Source organism: Daldinia childiae (genome assembly GCF_008694065.1).
Source record: "Daldinia childiae strain JS-1345 chromosome Unknown Scaffold2, whole genome shotgun sequence".
In the NCBI taxonomy this organism is placed as follows: Eukaryota; Fungi; Ascomycota; class Sordariomycetes; order Xylariales; family Hypoxylaceae; genus Daldinia; species Daldinia childiae.
The window spans coordinates 3,454,257-3,474,092 of NW_022984643.1; the positions used below are offsets into that span (position 1 = coordinate 3,454,257).

Here is a 19,836-nt window from a genome sequence, read left to right on the forward strand (position 1 = left end):
ATTATTAGATTTAATAATTCGTGCCAACTTCGTGACAACTTCGCGTCTGTAGTTGACCTTTTATTAGCATTTCCAATCTAGCAAAGATTCAACTTTTTTTTTTTTTTTTTAGTTAATAACCTATATTTAACGATATCTACTATCACACACTCTTACTATTACGAATTACAGAATACCGGCATCCCACCATCGCAACTTCAAATACTTATTGTTTAAATCTATACACCAGATGGACTCCTCGCCGAGCAAGAGACGCGTCTTGGGTTCTATCGATGCTAATGCTAGAAGTCCAGTTTCTGCTTCGAAGCTCCAAGAATCTAAATTACAGGCACTGTCACCCACCCTGAGCATAATGAACAACGCCATGAAGAGGCCTCTCGAACAAGAAGTCGTGAGCCAACATCCACAACATCCACAACATCCACCTACACCACCAACCAAGAAGCAACGCCTCTCTATTGGAGAAGAGGAAATTGAACGTATTATAGCTATAGATGAAGAACATGGTCCTGAAAGGGTATGCATGTGGTGTATGATCCTACATTGAATGACATGGCTAATCTGGTGATGGATTAGGACACTCCTCAAGAAGAAGCTGAACGTCAGCAATATAAATCGCTAGAAGAATATTCCTTCTTAGACAACTCTGCCATCGATATAACCCTGGAAACCACTGTGATAGATCCATATTTAGAAGTTGTTGCGCCAGCTCCACCAACCCCGCCGGCGCCGGCTCGAAGACGATCAACTATGACTCGAGAGGAAGCTCGACAGGTAAGTTCCAAATTGGAAATGGAGAATATCAGGGAAGAGGAAGAACAAAGAGCAGTTAACTAACACTATATACAGAAAGCAGAGATGTTGCGACTAAGACTCGGTTTGGCTAGTTACAAAGTTCGCACTGGACAGACGGACGTGTCTCTAGAACAGCTTGAAGCCCAGACGTTATTGAAATCTCGACGGCCCCAGGAGCCTTCTTTACCCCCGCTGTCACAAATTACACACACAGGAGAGGAACATGACAGAGACGGAGAAGACCACGGGGATAAAGTACCATCCTCAGGGCGAAAGGCGTTGCCGACTGCGTGGCCTCTTAGTCGGGGGAGTAGTTTTGATAAGGGCCCTCTAGGAACAGAGATGGGACAATTACCCGGATTGACGATACCGTGGCCGGATTCACGAAGAGCATCGCAATGAAGGTTGGGTAGAGAGGTTTTATGGGTTTTAGAAGGTTTAAGGGGGTTGTGCTGGCGACGGCAATTCCCAAGACGGGAGTCAAGGCGGGTTAGGGGGGTTTTAAAGGGGTATTTTACGCGTGTGCGTTTAAGAGGTATCATGAAATAGACTCTTAATGATTCTCTACATTTAAATATATCTTAGATGTTAGCTAATCAAAAAGCGTCAGTGATTTAACTATCAAACACGATCCACGATACGGAATATCTTTTGTGAAGAGTCATATTGACGACTTTATATTGGGGAAAATACTAAAAAGACTAAAGTAAGAGCAAGGCTAATTATTAATTTAACTGGCAGCAACCGGCAGCAACCGGCAGCAACCGGCAGTGGTACCTTGTGAGGCTCTCGTGAGTACCTTCCTGATATTAGAGTTAGCTACATGTATCTCTTACTTCCTAAGGTACCTATCTATATCATTCTCGACTCGGGGAAGGGACCAACGACGTCAAAATAGAAGATATTAGTGTCATTCATATCGCTTACCTCCTAATAATTACTCTCATCCCGTTTCACACTCACCTTCTTCTTTCCCTTTCTCTTTACTTTGCAACTCCACTCTTAAATCTTAAATCTTAACTCTTGACTCATTTACTGCTTCACTCCTTCACCCTTTCACCCTTTCACTCTTTCACCAAGCTGCTAAAACCACAACCATTAGCCACTCCACCATGTCACCACCTCCACTACCTCCACTACCTCCACCACCTCCCCAAACCATGCAAATGCAACTACCCCTACGCCTCAAGCCTAGACTTGGTCACAAACCCCCTATCAAGTCAAAACCCAAACAGCTCACCATGTGCTCAACAGTCCACTTCACCTACCGCTGCGGCTGCACCCACACCACCACCTTTGAGTGCCCGGATACCGCATCCACCTTCTCCAGCCTAGCCGCCACTGACTCCCACTCTCGCTCTCGTCGGAACCGTCCCCGTCGACGTCGTCGGTGCTACGGCCCCAAGAGCACACCTACGATTACGTCGCTAGACGAAGACTGCCATGACTGCGCGCAGAAGCAGGAGAAGACGGGGGAACGAATTGCTTCTTTTGGGGATAGTCATGTTTCTTCCTTCTCCCTGTTGACAGATGTAGACGCAGATACCGAGACGGAATTAGATACAGATACATCAATGACAGTATCAACATCGACATCGACATCCATATCGTCAATCCCATCAATACGTGCCTCATCACCTCTCGACATGTCTATTCTCAAAGAGCGCGACCCCAATCTACCGTCTAAATGCTCGCTCATCTCGATTCTAGACCTAGACCTAGACCTAGACTTGCGCATGGAGTTGATAGATATGGATCTGCCCGAGCCGCTGGTTGGCTTTGAGCTCTAACTCGGAGTTGGTTGTATGAAGAATGTAGGTTTAGAGGAATAGGAAGAAGTTATATGAGAAGAAAGGGGTGTGAGAGAAAGGAAATATGGCTGGTTTGTTAATTATTGCTCTTATCTGGCAGGTATAAGTGGGCTCCTTTGGTCATTTTGATGATGACGACGACGACGATGATGATGAAGAGAAGCTACTGAAAGTATAAATAGGGCTTATATATGCCAAAATCGAGGAATCACGCCGAATTATGTATTGCTGTGTGTCTGTAATGGGATCGTGGCATTGTTATTGCTATTGTTTCTTACGAGTAACTCCCTCGCTTGCTATAGGGGCTATATACTCGTTTTATTATGGTGAACTATGTAGCGTATAGTTCATTAGCTCTATAATACCTAACCAGCTACAAGGTGAAGTATTACACATGCAACTTATCTCAGGTTCTTATCCTTTAACCTCCAAAGTCCATCTTCAACGCAATAGTCGGCTGGTCTTGGGTGCTCGAGTTCTTCACCGGCCCACCGCTCTGCCGACCCGAACGAATCACTTCCTCCATAAATGCCTTCTGACCCTCGTTCATCGCCGCCACTACGCCCCTGAACCCCGCTTGGTCCGCTGACGCTAATTCCAACAGTCTTGCACTCGTCTCGTAGTACACGTCTGTGCCCTCGCTAGCCGCGCGGGAAAGCAGAGTCGGCACGACGATGGACATGGCGATCTGTGTATGCCCGCTGCCTAGGGTGGCTACGTATTGCGTTAGAGATTGCGCTACGAGCTTGCGCGCATCTTCTGGGTCCTCTGGTTCCGTATCGACTACGAAGGCGACTAATCGGGGGAGGAGATAACGGGCGATGGATTGGTCGGCAGGTGAAGGAGACGGTTGCAGCAGAAGAGATCGGATGCAATTTGCCGCGATCTTAGCTGTCTACAAGAAGATAGTTAGTGATATTCACGAGAAGACTACGTATAATTCCAAGGGGGGGGGGGGGGGGGGGGGGGCTTACCATGCGGTCTGTTAGACAATCCACCAGTTCGTCGAGATATTTCGCCACGAGACGGTCGTTAGCTGCAAGACGATTGCTCCCCCCTGTAAAGAGTATTGTAATGGCAAGTAGACAGTTCTTGACACATTGCAGAGAAGTAGGCGTCTCACGCTTTTGTGCATTCAGATAGATGGATAAGTATCGGCGCAGGCAACCTTCTACTTGCACGTCGGTGGCAGACTTCGCCTCTGCTGAGCCGTGAGAACTGGACATAGTCGCCATGAACCTTTTAAATATGGGAAGAGCCTGTGGGACGATGATCTCTTGACAGGAGGGCGTTGCTAGTATAGTGGCGAAGATGTGGATTATACAAGCATGCAAGTCCGTCTTGATGATTGCTGGGAACACTTCTGCTGCATCTACCATAGCGTTTAACCCCGTTCGGACAAGAAGGACGGCCTCCTCGGTCAGATGATGGCGCACTGGCTGATTCGTCTCGGTCAAATTAGGCAATAGCCCAGATAACACTAAAACGATGATCCTAGTGAGCTCGAATAGCTGCTCAATGTCTTCGCTTAAGTCGCCGTCGTCTTGTTGCTCCTGTTTCCTTGCTGAAGGATGAGCAACACAAAGGGCTCGCGCGATTTCGACTATAACTCCCTGAACATCAAGGCCTTCTGTCAGCACGAGGCGATCCAATAAATCCATCGTCTCGGAGAAGATTGCCTCTCGGTAGATAGCATGGCCCGAAACGCTCGGATGTAGGATCTTCTTAAGAGCCTGTAGTATCTCGAGAGTTTGTTCCTGAGTAGCCAAGGAATCGACTTGGTTTGACTTGGTTGCAAGCGCTTCAAAAGCGATGCCGAAGAGGACGAAGAAGAAAGCGACCGGTTCGTCACGATAGTTAATATCAGCACTCTTAGATTGCCCATTAGTACCTGACGCATCAGCTTCCTTTCCGTCTAGGGCATCAAAAACAAATTCGCTGTCTTGCTCAATGAGGCTTGCAATAGCATCGACGAGCTTTAACCAGGATTCCTGGTAAAATTTGAGAAGCGTCTCGCGGTTGAGAGCCGCATAAATAGTGTCGAGACTACCCGACATAGATGGGGGACCTAATGTCATCGAAATGTCTGGTTCAAATCTCAACCGAGCGAACTCCCGCAACGAGGCCAGCCACAACGGGGTCAGCGTGCCGATGTGAGGTTTCAATACATTGAGTAAATACTTCTGCTCCGAGCTAGCTACCTGAAGCTCCGCCCATGCCGAATAAACCGACATCTTAACCATTACCTGCGCATTAGAGCTGAGGCCCTTGAGATCACCAATCCCAGCGTTCTCTGTTTCCGTAGAGAAGTTCTCAAGGGCAGTAACAAGTGTCTTTAAGATTCGACCCATGCGATCGATATCCGTCACGATACCCGTGGAGATGAACGCGGCGCACACATTGACAGCCTCCGCAGCCAATTCAGGAGACGAATCTGCAGCGAAAGCAGGCGTCAACGCCGAGCTGATTTGTGCCTGGTATTGTTCGAGCAGCATTGCTTCCTCGAAGTCAGGGTCCGGTGCTTTGCCAAACATTCTCAAGACGGCACCGATTATCTTCAACCCCCATATCCTTAGCTCTAACACGCTAGACGTCGAAGCTGAGAAAGCCATACGGATAACGTCGGCGATTCTAGCCTGGAGGGCAGACTGCGCAGGTGACTCGCCATTTGTAGCAACGTCTTTCCCAATCGTTATGAATATTTCGTTGAGACAACTCATTGCGAACGTCCTAACTTGCCAGCGCAAAGGCTCCATTTCGGAATTTGAAGGTGAGTCTTTATCATCCTTAGCGGTGCCGCCGGCTGCAGCGAATCCGGCGACTTCTTCGTCCTGTAGATCGAGAGTGGCAGTCGGTTTTCGGTTGGCGTCGTGAGTCTCTTCGGCAGCTTTTGGTCGGGTCATCTTGAGAACATTTTGGCAACGGAGGAGCCAGGCACCGGTTTCTGTTAACGAAGTTTGGCGTAGCCAGTTTCGGATAACATTTCGAATTCCGTCGTGGCTAGGTGATACATCTAGCACGAGCCATAATTGGTTCTCAAAGCCTGGATTGGCTGCTTCCAGAACATCGAGGGAGTTCCTCTTCATCAGATTGTAAAGACCGTCTACTGCAACGTCGCGAAGGATGGGAAATTCGGAGTTGAGATACTTCTGTAATGTTTTGACATAATCGCTAAATACCATGTGCCCAGGAGCGTATAGGGACAGATGCTCCAAGCACGCCAAGCTTTCGCGCTGTACGAGAACGTCCTCTTCGCTTTGTAGCTGGTCGACAAGAGTGAGAATCAACTCGCGTGATTTGGTGGAATCTTGCAAGTCCGGTCCCACAACATTGATCAGAGAGTCAACGCAACGCGTGATAGCTGCCGTAGTCGATAACTCCATCTCCAAGCTCATAGAGATAGGAGAAGATACTTCGGAATGGTGAGTTTCCGAAAGGTAAAGTTGAGAAACCATTCCGAGTGATCCAGAGATATACGGCGAAAATCCAAGGCCCGTAGCGTCGGCGGCATCAGCTAGAGCCTCGAGGGCCCAGTAATGCACTGTTGGGTGTGGATCATTACACAGAGACATCAGAATACCAGTGATTGTCTTGAGATGGTACCCAGCACCCATGCCACCTACCTTCGACTGGATAGAACCCAGGGCCATGGCGCACCCTGCTCGGGCGCTAGGTTCTCGATTGCCCACAATAGTGTCGACCAAATGCTTGATCTCGTGGTTGGTAAACGCATTGCCACACGCGTTACAGAGACGGGCGACAGCACCATAACCTAGGCTGCGTATGTACTGGTCCGGATCAACTACGAAGCTCCTAGTCATTTCTTGTACGAGCTTCTCCACTGCTATATTTGTAAGATTGCCGGCTGGCGACTGAGTCTCTTTCGCGGCAACCTTTAGAGTGAGGAATAGAGCACTGGCAACGTTTACAGTAATGGCTGCTTTACGGCCGAGATCGCGCTGTAAAGAACCAGCCGAAGTGAACGTGGCAATCTGTTCGAGAACGCTCTCCTGTACTTTAGCTGGTGTAAGAGGAAAGACGAACGCAAATAGCTGAATTGCCATATTCACTACCTCGGTAGCAGGGGGTGCTGGAAGATCCATGGACAAGTCTTGCTCGCCGACGTAGAGCACAGCGGCATCGTGCTCTAGCGATGAGCAGATTGGTGACAGAAGCAGGTCGTCAATAATTCCATCTGGATTAGGCTCGTCTGTCTCTAGCTTATCATCTGAATCATCCTTCTCTCCAGGGAGCCTCTTGACTTTGAAACCGCGGACTAGGTCATTGACACCGTAGCCGGAATTGTCACCAACATCCCAGATAGTCTCAAAAGTCCCCGCAGCGTTGGCAATAGATGCACTTAGGGTATTAGCTGCGTAATTCTCGGGGTCGGCAAATAGGGATATTGCTAGGGTAAGGAGATTGGATTGTAAAAGTGACTCGCTTCCTCCGGCTGGGCTTTGGTTCACCAGCATAGTATAGCACTGTAAAACTCTTCGCTGGACCATCATGTCGAGGTCATGCAGCTGTAAAGCAGGAGTCAACCGTTGTGAAATATCATCGGTGGTTTTCTTTGAGGGCAGCATCCTGAGAAACACACTAGTATTTTGAAGCATCGTAGCAATGCGTTTCGATACATCAACAGTTAATAAACGGCTGTTGAACTGAAGGAACGAGAGAATAGAACCCAGTGCGCATTCCTTGACGTGAGTCAAGTATGAAACTTCTAAAATGTTACGATGAGCAAAATTATCTTTCGCCAACGGCTTTGGCAGGGCATTTTTCCAGAGAACAAGTAACTGCGAGAGATGAATCTTGACGAAATTAGGTCCTAGCGACATAAGCCCCCCAAGGAGGATCCACGCAACCTGGACCTGCGTGCTCGAGACACGAAGCTCGGACTGGCCACTGGACTTAAGCAGGTTGGTAGCCATGGAGTAGACCCGGTTGTTGATATCAAGGGAGCCATGTAATGGGCGAGATGGGCTGGCACTCAGGGTTGCAGCCAATCCATGAGCAAACCCAACACATCTCCTCGGAGAGTTTCGTGCGCCTCCGAGTAGGGACAACTCCCTGCTAAGACTGTTCATACAAACAGACAAGCAAGGTAGGAGTTGCTGTGGACACGCAAGAACGAACGTTTTCATGCAGAATGAAGCAGATACCTGAACACTATAACTGGGATGCTGAAGTACTTGCAATAGTCCATCTCGACAGGGTTCTGCGAAGTTATTTGCGGCTGATCCAAGCGACTTGATAAGTGACGCCACTGCACCAAGAGCTGCAATCAGGGTATGTTTTGTCGGCTCAGGTCGCTCCTTGAGCGTTTGGGGATAGTTCTTAAAAACATCGTTGACGAGCACCTTAGCAACAGTCGTCTGGCCTGATTCCCCAAGTATCCTGTGACCTATTACAACCTGGAGGACCGTATCGACAATTCGACGCGAGATGAGGAGTCTATATCGATTGTTGACTATGTTTTGGTGGCCTAATAAGTCGATAGCTAAGCTCTCCAAGATTCTCAAATAATTCTTTTCGACAAAATTCTCTCCTAATCGTTTTAAAACCCTCCCATAACAAACACCAATAGCTGCTCTGGCTCTGTTGGTAGTAGATAGTCTAACGTACTGAGTCGTAAGAGTCTTAAAAATGTCACTTAGCGACAAAACAAGAACCTGGCTTTTTTTGCCAGGCGCTGGGCTACCTGGTCGTGACGGGATATCATCATCTTCTTCTAGCCCAATGCCCGGCTGGACAGAGGCCCTTTTACTAGCTTTGGACTTGGGTTTCTTGGTTTTCGGTATCCCCGCCAGTGTGGACTCGGAATGGCTTTTCACCATAGCTTCAGCTAAACAGTCCGCAGCAGCATGTCTTACATGTGAGGAATTAGAGTCAATAGTCTTGAAGAGGGTCGATTTCAGATTCTCGAAATCGCCCGAGTTCTCAAAGTACGAAGTATATCTAGCCAACGACTTTAGACAACGGCAAGCGGACACGACAGTTAGAGAACCCTTGTCGCCAGAGGCGGCATTCCGTGCTTGCTTCCAAATATCCCTGGTTATGCTCTCATCTAAGCTTGATCGCACCATGCCTACAATCTTGTTCAAGGAAATAAGCACGGCAGCGCGCAACCCAGCGTGACTTTGTGACGACTTAAGCAGCTTAACGAGAGCGCCACAGGCTAATGGGTGTAGGCCGATGGCGCTGTCACCGGCAGATGCGTACACATCCCCCAAGCAACTAATAGCAGCATGTCTGGTTCGAACTTCATTTTCGGTCTTGTATTTCCCGGCGGATATTATAGAGACTAGCTCATTTATAGTATCGAAGAGTAATTTCCTATCTCCATTCCCGAGGAAGTAGGCAAGTATCTTGCCAAGATTGACCCTTATCACTCGGCTAGGGGAGGGAGTGGACAAGTTGATTATCTGGAAGACCTCTTTCTTGAGGTAGAACTGCTGGGCAGTACAATCATCGTTCGACAAGCTATGGACATGTTTGCTTAAAGAGGAGACGAAGTTCAGTAGGAAGAGATCCTGCTGTTCGGTGGGAAGCGATTGGAGTTTCTGAAGGTCGAGTTCCGGATTGGAAGTGGTAGTCAAGGAAGCGCGCGCAGGCGCTGCGGCTTGAGAGGCGCCGTTAGACTCTCGAGGGGGGGAACTTGGCGCTGACATGGAAAATCATGGATATTCTATTGAGGCGCATAAAAGGAGAATAGTTTCGACTGCGGTGAATAAATGAAGACTAGACTGGAAGAGTCGCGATTAAAATATATGCTATCGAAATATGAAGGTGAATAAAAGGTAGAGGTACCTAATTATGAGATATCGAAGGCACGTGGAAGGCAGTATTCCAGCGTACCTGACTTCAAAGGGGTATGGCATAAGTAAAGGTATTCGGCAGTAACGAGTCCAATAGCCAATCATAAGTGATAACAATATTGGGTTCAATTGTATGGATTATCTGCTAATTACATACATGTAGCTTCAATCGCTTAAGGAAATAACCTTTAAACCTTTCTAAACTAGGCTTAGCCTCTTCAAGAATATGTAAAGCTATGAAGTACTTCAAGATCTACTTTGACATCCAGAGTGAATTTATATGAGGTAGCCATAGCTCTATTTCAAAATGTCTATCCACCTATTCTTATTCACCGGCCGAAGTCTTGCATCAAGGTCGATTACTCCCTCCATATGCGCCCAATTTCGCCGATCTCTTGCTTCGAGCGCAGTGCTTAACAGCGGTCATAATCGCTGGTCCAAAATCAAGCACGAAAAAGGCGCCGCCGATGCGAAGAAAAATGCCCAGCGAAGCGGCTTCGCCAAAAATTTGACCCTCTGGTCACAACGTTCGTATCCTACATAATGGTCAGCACTCCCGATCTAAGCGCTGATGGAGTGCAAGATAGTGTATGGGCCAGAACCGGGTCTCAATGGGCGACTAGCTCAGGTGATCGCGGCCGCAAAGAAAGGTAATAGGTATATCAACGAGGCGAGGGATAGGCCTAAGGATATATAAAGTCTACAAGACCAATGCGAAACCAGATTCTAACAAATATCACAACCATAGCCGGTATGCCGAAAGCTAGCATAGACATAGCCATAGCACGAGGTCAAGGCAAATCGTCGTCCGGGGCGGGACTTGAAATCATGACGCTCGAAGTTATGATACCGCCAGCCGTAGCTATGGTAATCGACATCGCGACAGACAACAAGCAGCGCGCATTACAGGACCTTAGGGGCATAGTAAAAAAATACAATGGTACCGTAACGCCGACCACATTCCTATTCGCCAGGTTTGGCCGCGTCGTTCTAAAAGGTGACAAAGACGACGATTTCGACTTCGACGAGGTGTTAATGGAGGCGGTCGAGGCTGGTGCTGAGGACGTCGAGCAGGATAAGAAGGGCAACGTGGTCCTCCATACGCAGCCGAATACTACGCACCAAATAGCGCAGGACCTGAGCCAAAAGCTACTTACCGAGATCTTAAGCTGTGAAATTATATGGTCGCCAATAGGGGACAAAGTAAAGCTTGATGATCAGGAGGCGGCAACGAACATAAGCGCCTTCCTAACGGCGCTACAAGAATATCCAGACGTGCAAGGAGTTTAGTAAGCCTACCCCGTGAATACCTCACTACCTACTAATTCCCCTCAACAAAATACTTGGTATTAACTCTAGAAATCTACAGTGCGAACGCCGAACGAGGAAAGATAACCAAACAACTTTGGACGAGCATAGAAGATAACCTCGACACGTAATCTGTAATGTTTATACAATCCGTAGATAGGTATGTATGCCTAATGTAGACTATTGTACATGTTGTATCGTGCAACAGTCCTCATTTGGTTTCCGTCTTTACGAGGAGTGGAGAGACTGGCCTTGTCGCCTCGTGCTCGAGTCAAGTCCAAAGTCCAAAATATGTAATGGTCGCGTCATCATGTTCCAATCCCATTTTCCTTCCGTCTCCCTAAACGCCGTCGAAGTCAATGCACCTATTTCCCTTAATTGCCTATGTTAAGCCCTGGAGTCTTGTCTAACGCGGCTACTCCTGCTCTCTACTCCCAGGCTGCGACGTCTGCCGCGCCTCGTTCTCGAGCCTCCTGTCCCTGAGATATAGCCGTCGCGCGCGTAATCGCTGTAGCTCAGCGTGGATCTCGTCTCGGTCTATGGGCACCTTGTTCGCCTGCTCGGCCTTGGGCCAAAAGTCGGGGACGGCAAAACGCTCGTCAAGGTTCGTACCGAAGTAGTACATGATGCCGATTGGGAACATGACGTACATGCCGAACTATATGTGGTGACGGTAAATATGCGTGCCAACCAGAGAAAAAAAAAACATGGCAAGGAGGGGTAGTTAGTTGGGTTGGTAACTCACCTTGAAAACTTCTAAGTTTAGGCCGCCCATTGCGAATAGCTTCGGTTGAATTGAAGGGACTTCGGCTCTTATTAATGAGGTATAGACATAAAATCGAGGCGATCACATACGGAATAGAACCTACCCAGGTAGGTATGTGGTGTAAATTGTAAATTGTAAATTGTCTAGGTAGTAGTCGCACTTGGGAAGCTTCCAATTAAAGCTTTCGAAATTCGATATACTAAAGTGCCTTGGCTTTGATTGGTTCAATTCGTACCCGCATTAGAGCCGGGTAGCTGCATCGGGATATCCATTTTTCCTTGTGCTACCTGCAGCCGCCTGGAGGTTCCAATGGTACATACTTGAAGGTACCTCTTACCCCTGAAAACAACGTTCCCAGCATATTAAAGCTATAAGTAAAATAGGGGTAACCAGAATAGGGGATTTAAATATCGAACCAGACACACTATATCTCTCAAGTCCATAATGTGAATCAGCCACTTACATGCATTGAGATTCAGGTGTAGATATGTGAGAGGTGTCATGATAGAAACGTTATATTATATTTTTAAATTCCTCGCTACCGCAGTGGTGGACCGCAACTCTTAGTAACCCTCCAAGCCGCCAAACCTCGTCTACCAACTACTCTTTGCAGTGTAGGCCAAAACCCGTCTTCCGCCCAGTCTAAGTCATCCAAGTTTAAATGCTTGCTATGCCGCCAAACCTCCCGAAACCGTAGCCCCTCTAAACCCTTGTTGTCTAAATATGGATCGAGCCACGTCGATGAGATCGGCGCGATCAAGTATGTGCCGTTTGGCTCCTTGAGATATTCAAGGCTCCTACGGTCGGCTGGTGTGTCACAGGTCGCTATCCGCGTCAACTCCTCAAATAGTAGGGGTCCCTCTATCGACGCTACGTCCCTAGTCTTCAGAACCTCGTTCTTACCATTCAGAAGCCATATTGGCGGCATATAAGTTTTCCACCATATCGCTTGTGTTGCGTCTGGTTGTTTGCTCAAGAATACCTGAGCTGGTACGATACCACCCTGATGGTATACCCCCATAAGAAGGCCAAGGACCATATTGAAGCCAACCCAGGCAGAAATCCAGATTTTTCGATGCGTCGACTTCTTCGGAAGCTTTAAGGACGAGAGCAAAAGGGGTACCGTTGGCAGCAAGAATCGTGCTTCCTGGTGTTGAAAGATGGATAGAACCAACACCCCTGATATCGCCGAATACAGTCTGAGCGACAGGTGTGGTTTTGTGAACAAAAGAGCCACAGCAGGCCCTATAAGCAGCGGGAGGTTTATTAAGAGATGTTGGTACCAAGGGTGCAATCCGTGCTCTGCTAAATTTGAGGGAGAGAGGTTGTATTGCAGGTTATTTAAAGGCGTAACAACAGGATTACGGTAGAGATCTAACCACGTAATAGAGTGCGGTGTATAGAAAGCTGTATCAAGAGAGATAGCAATAAAAACTGTAAAGAGCCCTGACGCTGCCATGGTGACAAGGGATAAAGGTCTTCAAAGTAAGTTAGCCACTCGACCTAACAAATCAACGCCCCAAAGGCATGAAGGCCGGTCTGAGAGTAATGAGACTTACCTATGTATAAAATGGGGTATCAATCGAATTCCAGGAATAAGCAAGAATGCAGGAAACGTTATCCTATTAAAAACACCAAATACGGCTACAACACCAAGTACCGTCGACGCCGCCAGGGCGGAGGTTTGTGCCTGCGTAAGAGTTAGCTCATAAATTCAGACACGACTAAAAGTTTACGGACACAACTTACCGAAGCCTCGAGAATGCGCTCAACGAGCACTAGACACCACATAACGACAAGGGTCTCGATCGAATTAGAGAAAGTATGCGTTTGAAAAGTCCAGGTCACGTAGGATGATCCTACCAACAATAAGGCAGTGTTGCGATGTCGCGTTGACTGAACTAGCTCATGAATAGCCCAATCCTCCAGGACGAAGCTGATAACAAACATCAGCACTCGCAACGTCCAGAATACCGTGATCGGTGGTATTTCGCCATCGTTCCCAATACCCTCCCATAACCACTTCAGTAGAAGCATGGGCAGTCCGTAAACCGGCCATAGCGGGAAAACACTACGTATGGGATTATCGCTCGTAAATTCCCAAGTTAGTCGGACGGGGTAGCTGAAGATTTGACCTATATTGCACGCCGAGTTGTTAATTTATAATCTTTGCAAACGGCTGCGAACGGAGCTAATTTTAGACCATTCACAAAATATGTATTTGCGCTTACCTGCTATAACTTCAGGACCTTGGAAATTTTCATCTGGGTGCAAATAGCTCGGCGAAAAAGCGAGCCATAGTCGTACCAGAACCAGAAACATATAGGTACGCCTCCACATGATTCTACCCGGAGGCGCGCATCTACGAGGGTCGTGTGGGGTATAGCTAAACGAGAGAACTGTAAGTCGTTGTAATATTTTGCGATATTGCGGTAGCTGTCGCGTCACGTCGAACGGTCGTATATACAATTAATGTCGCTGTCGCTGTCGCGTTATCGCATTTACCGAGTACGTAGGCGTGATTGTTTTCTTATGGAGTATAGAATCGCCCAGGATTTAGCATCGCAGCAGGAAGCGAACAAGATATTATGTAGACAGGAGACAATGCCTATGGTATCGAAGAAAGCAACAAAAGGGAAAGGAGTGTGGGCTAAATTTATTCGTTGTTATCAATAAAAAAAATTTATCAAAGGAGAGGAAAGAAATAAAAATATCTAAAGCGAAATAAGGCAAAGGCCCAATATAGTAACAACAATAAATTGCAAGCCCTCGAGATAGATGTATGTACATACACACTATGGTAAAAATGGTAGGGATGAGAGGTAAGATGACACGGGTCACGAAATAAGATCACGGAACACAGGCTGACATGTTACCATTTCCCGGCATTTTGGGTCAATTTTGGGTAATCCGCATGCATCCTCGTTCGATCGTTAAGTACATATCTGCATAATATTACAAACCTCCCACAGCATTCTTACCGTATATGGCTAGACATGTACTGTTTGGAAATAGTCTAGAATGCCGTGCATGGATCGATTGCGAAAAAGGAACTGTCAAATCTAAAGGTTATTAACTGGGTCAATTCCTACGGATCCGTATGATGATGTATGTACTCCATATGTATGTACTTTGTTACCTACCTCCTATGTACATACCTCCCTATGAAATCCCTTCGCGAAAATATCTAATTTACCCAGAAGAACAATGCATTATGCAAAGTTGCAAGTCACACCTACTTTATCACGCATAATATATTGATTAATATGTGATGTAATATTCGAGATGTTCATTTATAATTATGTATATAAGTAGCTTCGTTCAGCTTAACGCCGAACCGTAAAAGATCTAGCTCTATGTAAACTTTGCCGATCAATACTCTATAACATAGGTATATAGACGTTGTATATCATCTACAACCGAGCCAATATAAAAGACCTCCAAATCCTACGTTAATAACGAGGTGCTGTCCCAAACTCCACGCCATGCTGTACAAATACTTTGGTGAGAATACAGTCCATATGAATAAATGCGTCCTCAAGGTCGTGCAGGCTACCATCACAAACACAAGAGCGACCGTTACAAACAACGTCAAAATCGCAACGTGCTGCTGATACACACGGTCATAGCCAGGCTTTGCCGACTCCCTGCTTTGAAGGAGTAGCAAGTTCGATGCTGAGGTCCACCATACCGGGGCAGCCCAGTTGCTAAGGAATGTCAAGATTCCTACGGCAAAGATATTGAATCCGCTGACGCCATTGTACGCGTTAGACAAATCCACGCCGGAGATTGCGTTGGAGCCTCCCATTGCGAAGAAGGAAGCAAATTGTAATAGCAGCGATGATATCGTGATATCTACAGCTCCTAGATGGAGCCCGCTCAAGTACAAGTAAATGGCTCGAAATAATAAGAAGAGGGGTATGTTAGTTACTCGAGACTGTGTCAACGCAAAAAGAGTATACAAGTGATGTAGAGTTCGCATCGCTACGCGGAAGTTAGCCGACATTGTTCCTCACTTATTTATAAAGAAAGCTCACCATCTCCTTTAGATTGCTCAGTCCCCCGCACAAAAATGCTGTATAAGGGACATATCGAAGTAAGTCCAAGACCGAGGAACACCGCTCGTGCTCGGTTCACAAGGGTCGGTCCGTCAAATAAGACCACAAGCGTCCTCGCGAATCCAACAATTAGCTCAGGGGCGTCTTCGTTAGTAAAAGCGAGCTTGAAAGATATTGCTGATGTCGCTAATCCCACAACTATGGAACCTGAGATGGTAGTCGGGATCCTCCGAAGCCCGTTAAATAAATCTAAAGAGACCATCGCATACGTCGTGAGGGTAAGAGACCAGAGTAGTTGCGGATTTGATGCCATAAAACCAGTCACGATATCGGGCTCACCGGCAAACTTTTGCCCAGTCTGGTTCCATCCTCGAGTCAACCGCATAGCGCCAAGCGCAATGAAGCCCATGAGGAAAGACTTATACGTCGCCCTTGAACTCCTGCTTCTACGTTAGTTCGGTAATGTCGAACCCCGATAGGTGCCACTTACGACCTGATCGCGAGATAGAATAACCACGCAGAAGTAGCCCAATACCAAAAGTGTTGCTCTTCCTCAACATAACTACTGGCAAACATCATTATGCTATATAGCACCGTGATGAGTACAAGTGGTGCGAATTTAGAAGCTGTTACGGAAGATGAAGTTACTACGGTGTATACCGCCGCGACGGAGGCCGCTACCGCTACCCCTTCGCCGTAGATGAGCATTGACATATCATAATTGCTCGCCATGCCGCTCATTAAAGTCTGCGCCCTTGATAACCACTGAGGATTGTTAATACGCCATACCTATTTATGATTAATAGGTTAAATATCGCACCTTTGACACATCCATTATCTGCTCTTCACCTGGATTTCCCCCGCTTGAGGTAGTTTCGGTTATTTTGCTAATTTGCTGCCATTCACAGGCCAATTCTTCAGCCCCAGAACTAGGGTGAACACAATCAAGGTTGGGGGTTCTACCAACTGATGACGAACCACTAAAGCTTGCGGTGACAATATCGAGGATCTGCCTTGCATTACGCACAAGAATCTGGAGCCTATCTCGTTCTTAAACTAGTTAGCAGGGTGCGTACCAATTATGAAGAGGGCTACTTGCTTTCTGGCCAAAAAGGTAGAAAGTCTACCATAAACGAGCCTAGATTATTTTTGGGTATCGGAAAGCCGAGCAAAGCGGCAAGAGTAGGGGCCAGATCAGACTGCTCTACGACATTGTAATACTGGAAATCATCGACGAAATCTGCTGGCACTTTGACGGGATTTGCGATGGACTTCAGTTTAGGTGATACAAACACGAGGGCGGCTGAAGTTTCTCCGGGAGAAGAGGCTCCATGGTTACCAGCATCATTCATACCATGGTCACCACAGAAAACAAGAAGTGTCGAATGAAGATGTGGTTGCGTCTCCATTGCCTCGTATATTTGGCGAATAATTCCATCCATCTCCTGCTGCTTCGGAATCATATTTGGGCCCCGAGGGCCGGTTTTATGACCAATGTGATCAAGGCCGAGGTAATGGAGAACCATTGTATTCCAATCATCGTTGCGCAACTCGTCAGGGATGTGCCTTGTCACGTTGTTGTCGACTTCCGTAAAATCGGAGACGAAGAAGCTCGAAGTGCCATCCGCTCGATCGAAAACACCGGGGAATAATTTTAGCCACGTATCATCACCGTACATAACTAGCTTCCCTGGTTTTTTTGCTTTCATCTGAGCCAGCCAAGTGTCCTGGACAGAGAGCGTCGAAGACGTGTCGGCTTCGTCGAAACTCAAGATCGCATCGAGGAAGGAAGGCGTAGAACCAGTAGTAATCGCTTTTATCCGAGGCATCGTGATAGTCGGCGACGTAGCACGAGCGGTGTAGGGAATGGCAACTCCATTTTGAATAAGCCTAAAAGTTCGTGTCAGCGATACAGGCCTGCGAGTTATGTCCTGATCTCTCTAACCTTTGAGTAAACTCGAAGCCAGAGCCATTTAGATATACGAAGTCGCTGCGCTGGTCAGTTAGACAAGCGCACGGTGACGGGTGATAGTTGCGCAAAGTGAACGAACCTGCGCAAAGCATCGACAACCATGAATATTAGACGATCGAACGGCGCTTCAGGTGGCGAGCCATAATCGATAGGTTGGTATTCGGCTAGACCAGGCAAGAATGGTTTATAAGGAAAGAAACCAACAGCGAAGAGGAGGATTGCGACAGGTATTAGAAGATTAGCTGCGATGAGAAGTACAATCGAGACTGGGAAAACATTATGGTGGTACATGACCAATTGTAGTGCATATATTAGCTTTTCTGGCCGGTTATAGCTATATTTAAAGCTGTATTTATAAATGCAAGCCGGAGGTCAATTTCACCTATGCTCCATTGTCTATCATAAAGTGAGGGTTCGATTAGAGATTAGAATAGTAACCAGAATAGATTGGTTTTGCGATGTTGAAAGCTGAAATTACAGAGCTAGTAGATCCACTCATAACGTTGCACCCAGGTGATGTACTTCCATGTGCAAGCACGAAGGGACAGGTGTATTTTCTTACCCTATAATATTAAGGTTAGGTACCGTGGGGCACTCTATGCATTTACTGAAGTATGTATGTATCCTTTGCAGCTAGGTCATGTATGTACCTATGTATGTAGCTGTCCATGTACCGCAGGGTTCCACACACACCCCACAACTTGATCAGATGTTCATGCATATGCTAAGACCCACTCTCTTGTCGATTTCATCCCACTTCAAATGTTCCGGAGCTTTCCAAAACAAGTTCAACGTCGCCGCAAGCTTAAACGAGTTATTCTCTTCAATAATCATATCGATCACAACCGTCCTAATGTTTTAAGTATTTCAAGAGCCAAGTGTCATTATGACTATCAACGACCCGCCTAATAATATTTTTATCCGCTTCAAGAATCACATTGACAACAATATCTACCGAGGTTTTCAGACCATTCTCACATTGCCAGTACATATGGAGAACCGTGAGCAAGAAATAGACAACAGTCTAACCAACAGCCACGACATTGTTCCCCAACAAAGAGAGCCGGTGGTTCCTCCGTCAAATCTGAGTACATCTAGTCCAGATGATACGAGAGACGCCGAAGTAAAAGACGTCTACCACTGGGCCATCTCATCTCCATATTCCCCTCTAAATCTCCAATCCTTACGGCAACCTCGTCCGGCCGATGCGCCTCGAGATTACCCCGATTGCTTCACATTTCGGGACGCATTCGAAGATCTTTTGGCAGTGAATTCTGGAAAACCTCTATCTGACCTGCGCAGACTTATATTCTTCAAACACTTTGAGCATGTGCGGTACTTTCCCTGGGGAATGTCCGTTGAAAACTGGGTTGCCGGTGTTGGACTTCGCGGCCTTTGGGGAACTTATTTCCCTCTCTCCCCATCGGCCAAGCGTGATTTGTCCTGCGGTATAATCTCGCCTTGGAGAAGCCTACAGATAGGAGAAACGACATTTCATCAATCACCTGTATCGACGTGGCCCAGCATGATCTTCCCGCCTTGGGAGCATCACCGGTTATGGCGATATGGTGATCCGATTGGATCCGAAGAAAAGCCAACTGAGTGCGAAGCTGAAACGACGTACCCCCAAGAAGCAGACACGGAATATGATTTATACGAGGCTACGCGCTCTGAGCCTACTACGGATAATAAGGTAGTAGAGACAAATATCCCTCAAGGACTAAGTAATCAAATGAGATCGAGCCAGACTACTAATTCCCAGGATTCTAATGACGAGACTGTGACCCAGACGACTGAAACATCAGATGGCGGTAAGATTGTAAAGACCATCGAACAACACGGCTCAAAATTCGGGAAAAGAGTCAGTACTACCATAGAACGATTCAATGCTGCCGGCGAGCTGGTCTCTAGAAGCCGGACAAGCAACTGGTCATGGTCTTATCAGTCCCCGGACACATCTTCAAAATCCTTTGATGACGAGGGGTCAAATTCAGATGATGAGAACACAGATTGGCCCGATGATAAGGAGGGAAGGTCTACTAGAAGGGACCACAAGTCTACTGGTTGGTTTTGGAAATAGCTTCAACTTTGAACATGGCTCCCCTTATATCGTCTATGATGAGATGCTATGAGCATCACTGCTCACTTTCAAGCATACGCCTTCACATATATACCCACTCAACTCGTTTAAGCACACCAATATACATAATCGTAAGTTGGCAGAAATAAATTCCATTTAAAGTATGTGTTAGAAGCTTTGTATTCTTGCTCGAAAACCATGCTTTTGTGCAATCTAATTATAGCC

General features: G+C 46.9%; 6 protein-coding genes across 7 annotated transcripts; 3 read left to right on the top strand and 3 right to left on the bottom strand.

The window, feature by feature from the left end:
- Positions 1–364: 364 nt before the first annotated feature.
- On the top strand, positions 365–1,197 carry GL218_01861 (putative cyclin-dependent kinase protein; the record flags this gene model as incomplete). The annotated part of the gene is made up of 3 exons (XM_033578345.1): positions 365–391; positions 577–774; positions 850–1,197. The coding sequence occupies 3 exons, from the start codon at positions 365–367 to the stop codon at positions 1,195–1,197; spliced, it is 573 nt and encodes a 190-aa protein (XP_033439515.1).
- Positions 1,198–3,027: 1,830 nt separating this feature from the next.
- GL218_01862 (Pof6 interactor protein 1) lies at positions 3,028–9,280 on the bottom strand (the record flags this gene model as incomplete). Its single annotated transcript, XM_033578346.1, has 2 exons — positions 3,028–3,501; positions 3,581–9,280. The coding sequence occupies 2 exons, from the start codon at positions 9,278–9,280 to the stop codon at positions 3,028–3,030; spliced, it is 6,174 nt and encodes a 2,057-aa protein (XP_033439518.1).
- Positions 9,281–9,734: 454 nt separating this feature from the next.
- Positions 9,735–10,866, top strand: GL218_01863 (uncharacterized protein; the record flags this gene model as incomplete). Its single annotated transcript, XM_033578347.1, has 4 exons — positions 9,735–9,954; positions 10,015–10,077; positions 10,176–10,716; positions 10,797–10,866. The coding sequence occupies 4 exons, from the start codon at positions 9,735–9,737 to the stop codon at positions 10,864–10,866; spliced, it is 894 nt and encodes a 297-aa protein (XP_033439517.1).
- A 284-nt stretch (positions 10,867–11,150) lies between these two features.
- On the bottom strand, positions 11,151–11,510 carry GL218_01864 (uncharacterized protein; the record flags this gene model as incomplete). The annotated part of the gene is made up of 2 exons (XM_033578348.1): positions 11,151–11,393; positions 11,481–11,510. The coding sequence occupies 2 exons, from the start codon at positions 11,508–11,510 to the stop codon at positions 11,151–11,153; spliced, it is 273 nt and encodes a 90-aa protein (XP_033439521.1).
- Positions 11,511–12,039: 529 nt separating this feature from the next.
- Positions 12,040–17,822, bottom strand: GL218_01865 (the record flags this gene model as incomplete). Of its 2 annotated transcripts, XM_033578350.1 has the most annotated exons (10): positions 12,040–12,979; positions 13,061–13,191; positions 13,251–13,636; positions 13,733–13,863; positions 15,829–15,999; positions 16,050–16,324; positions 16,380–16,609; positions 16,659–17,449; positions 17,505–17,549; positions 17,611–17,822. In XM_033578350.1, 10 exons carry the CDS (start codon positions 17,820–17,822, stop codon positions 12,040–12,042), a joined length of 3,312 nt encoding a protein of 1,103 aa, XP_033439520.1. The 2 variants fall into 2 exon arrangements, with proteins under 2 accessions (XP_033439520.1, XP_033439519.1); XM_033578349.1 differs by lacking the exons at positions 12,040–12,979; positions 13,061–13,191; positions 13,251–13,636; ... (2 more) ...; positions 16,050–16,324; positions 16,380–16,609 and having other exon boundaries at positions 16,651–17,449.
- Positions 17,823–18,522: 700 nt separating this feature from the next.
- Positions 18,523–19,611, top strand: GL218_01866 (uncharacterized protein; the record flags this gene model as incomplete). Its single annotated transcript, XM_033578351.1, has 1 exon — positions 18,523–19,611. One exon carries the CDS (start codon positions 18,523–18,525, stop codon positions 19,609–19,611), a length of 1,089 nt encoding a protein of 362 aa, XP_033439523.1.
- Positions 19,612–19,836: the final 225 nt, after the last annotated feature.